Source organism: Topomyia yanbarensis, chromosome 3 (genome assembly GCF_030247195.1).
Source record: "Topomyia yanbarensis strain Yona2022 chromosome 3, ASM3024719v1, whole genome shotgun sequence".
NCBI classification, from domain to species: Eukaryota; Metazoa; Arthropoda; class Insecta; order Diptera; family Culicidae; genus Topomyia; species Topomyia yanbarensis.
The window spans coordinates 369,790,902-369,794,528 of NC_080672.1; the positions used below are offsets into that span (position 1 = coordinate 369,790,902).

Genomic DNA, 3,627 nt, shown 5'->3' on the forward strand with positions numbered 1-3,627 from the left:
AATGGGTTGTTACTTTAAAATTATAACTAGCTTAAATTTCTTAATGGATCTTCCTCCTTGATCCGCCGCTGGTTTCAAGCGATGTTTCAGTGTCGACACATAGTATCTCAAAATCGTGGCACTCGATCATTTTATGTACTATGTGAAAATCGTACTGAATATGTAATATACATTTCCACTATTGTACTGAACATAACCAGCTATGGAAGCGTCGTTTGGACAAATGAGACAGGCACAATTGCACCACTAGGTGGATTAAAACAGGTTTTTCAATTTATATTGAATATTATAGTAATTGAGTCATTTATTTTATTTTCTTAATTTAATTTATTTTATTTATTTCTTTTGTCTACTTCATTGTAATGATTTTATTCGTTTTATTGATTTCATTCATGTAATACATATTATTCATAAATCATTTGATTATTGTCATTTTTTATGTTGAAACGCTATTCAATTAGTTAGGGATGGTAAGGTGTGAGACATTTTTAATATTAAATGCAATAGTACTCATGGAAGCGCTTGGATGTGGCAGAAGAATGTTTGAAAAAGTGTGGATTAGTGTCATATAAGCAAGCTTTGAGTTTCCCGACCACTTAGCCCTTTGTCTTTCAACGGCAGGAGTCCGGCTGTTTTGACATTTTTATTGAATGCGAATCACCCGAGTCTGCGGCATATCCGGACTAGCTTAGAGTGACTTAGCACTTTATGCTGCCGGAACCGAATTTCATTCATCTTTTTCATTTTAGTCGTTTCATTGATTTTGTTTCATATATTTTATTTCTTTGTTTTATAATTTTTTTTGCATTTTATTAATTATATTCATTTTATTTATGTTGAAAATTTATACATTTTATTTGTTTTGCTATTTTATTGTTAATTAAATAATTAATTACTTAATTGATTAATTTTAAAAATTTCCTCAAATCCTCGTATTTCGCATAAATTTTGAAAAACATAATATTAGAGAAAATTGATGTTGCTAGTTGGAGTTAATAGGTATTTTAATGCAAGTGTCACTTATTCGATTCGCCTCATAAACGACATCAGACAACTACCCCGCTAAACCTAGTTCAATTTATCAATACAGGCTTGAGTTTCAATGTGGTCTGGTGTATCATGATTATTGAATTATTGAATTAATGGAGAATGCATCGCTTTCTCTTCCCTCGCCCAGATTGTACGATAATACAATTCATCTTTGGGGTTTTGACGTAAGTGTCAAAAACTTATTTAATACATTCGGAAATGTCCAACGGAAATCTCGTTCCTGTATTGGATATCTAACCTCAGTGAAGATCGAGTAAACAATCCCGGTAGAATCTGTGGTCGTGTGCTGACAAGATAATGAGAAAGCCGAAGAGTGTTTGAGCTGCATGTTAAATTGTAGCCCCATCTCGAGGAAGGTATCGCAGCTTTGGTGATGCGTATAGCGTATATAATTTTCAACCAACAATCCAGAAAAAATATGATTGAAGATACAATGAGATGGTACAATCGGTTGCCGCATTGATTTGTGTGAAATAATAGAAATATGTGGTTTTATTTGAAGTGTTAATAGTAATTAGGTGAAAAAGATCTCAACACCCTGTGTTACTTTTTCTCGAAGACTATGAATATAATGAACGCATCGCCCCATCCTATTTTAAATACCGGATGTTATGGTTTCTCAAGACGCGAGTTGTGACATTGAAAGCGGTCAATATCAATGCTGAGTCACCTCACCAAATATTGGGATGTCAATGTCAGCAATGTATAGATATAAACTGATCTGTACTGCAATCTAGTACTGCTATTATCCCAATAAGGGGCTACAATTGATCCAGCTGCATGACTCGATGGTATTGGAACTCAAATTCATTCATTGCTGTTTTGTTTGCAGCAATGTAGTGTCATTTATTAATTGCACAATAAACTGTAGTACATAATTTGTTTTGAAAATCAGGGGATCACCTTTGATTACGCCACTGCGATAATTAATGAATGACCCAATTCTAGAGATAGTACAATAAAAATCGAAGGAGAAGTTCCTTACGGAACTGGACGAGAGAACATTTACTGATCGTACTTCACACATATGGTGACCAGAATCCTGACCTGACGCGTACCCTAATTCGTGACAGTCCCCCAAAAACCAGTTGAAATTTCGAAACACTCACCAACTGAGTTTTAATGTCGACTTATAGATAATCTCCGCACATCAAAAACTGAACACTGGCGCATTGCGGGTTGCATTTTATATCTGAAACCAAGCCATCAGCATATCAGCAAATCACGCCGGTAAGTGCTGCCGGCAGCATGAATGAACGGCCCGAAGCGCTTATCCATCAGATAGTTACACCGCCAAAGAGAGGGCCATTTGGAAATTGTCGTCCAATGATTAACTTAATTGTTTTTGTGCGTAAATAATCGTAGCTCGTCGGTCGCCAGTGCAATGCTGGGTCAACCCCCCTAAAAACAACTATTCGAAAATAGCACCCTACAGTTGTAAGATTGTTGATTTCGTTGGTCCGCGCCACAGTAGTGAGTGACTCCTAACTGGACAAAGAATTGGTGCTTCTCCTCGGTGTTGTTTTTTCTCCCTGATACCCTTCCCCTGGCGCTCGCTACCGTTGGCAATGTACCGGCCGGGGCCCGCGATCGTGAGGTCTCGATATAAAAGCGAATATATGATACTTTTCAGCGGACATTTAGATCTTTGTGCCGGTGAAGAGTGCCAGTGGTTGGTCGCGAGTCGGTCGCGTGGACGCGGAACGCGCGTGTGTGTCGAAACCATGAGCCTGTCAATTACGGTGAGTCAGTAAAGTTCGGAGGTCAACCGCCGAAAAAAAATCAACTATTTTGTCTCACACCGAATAAGGAGTGATGGCGTATTGTTTATTATTATGATTTTTTATGGTTCATTCCATTGCAGGTACTTCTGCTGGTGGCGATCGTGGTGGTGCAATGTTTTGCAGGAATTCCCCGCACATATGATATTCGGACCGAAGAAGAACGATATGGTCAGTATGAGCGGGTACTGCTGGGACTGTCTACATCTGAAGGACTCAGCGTGGATAGCAAGCTGCTGGCGAAGGTGCGGGAGGTACTGTTTGAGGATGAAGCTAGTCAATCGACGGAACCAGGAAAAAGAGTCGTTGCGGTACAATTAGAACCGCCTAAGCAGTCCCGGGAAATAGCACAGTTACTGTATAAGAATAGACGTAAATATTAGGTTAGTTTTTTCGTAAATAAATTAATGGTTTCCAATAGTACAGCGAGATCGATTTTTAAACAGTGCACATCAGATTCTAGTGTACCAAGCATTTTTGCAGTCGTAATTTTTTATTAATTTCTGACAAACAGATGTTGGTGCATACACTCGTGGAATAAGGGACACGTTCGAGTTGAATCTTGTATATTGGGATGAGTTGCAGTGTCAAAATATTTTTTTTCGATTCTCATGTTATTCGTGTATATTGTTATGTTTTTGAAAATTGGAATTAGTTTGAAAACACACGAGATAGATCACTACTATTCTGGAAAAAAAAACCGATTTAATCCACCTAGCAGTGAGATGAGACATTTCTTACACATATCACTGTTGGATCATTCATTAGTTTACAGAACTCATGCGAAGTAGTAATT

At 37.8% G+C, this 3,627-nt stretch overlaps 1 protein-coding gene across 1 annotated transcript; it reads left to right on the top strand.

The window, feature by feature from the left end:
• Window positions 1–2,695: 2,695 nt before the first annotated feature.
• LOC131693136 (uncharacterized) lies at window positions 2,696–3,214 on the top strand. The gene is made up of 2 exons (XM_058980715.1): window positions 2,696–2,792; window positions 2,915–3,214. The coding sequence occupies exons 1-2, from the start codon at window positions 2,775–2,777 to the stop codon at window positions 3,212–3,214; spliced, it is 318 nt and encodes a 105-aa protein (XP_058836698.1). The 5' UTR covers window positions 2,696–2,774.
• Window positions 3,215–3,627: the final 413 nt, after the last annotated feature.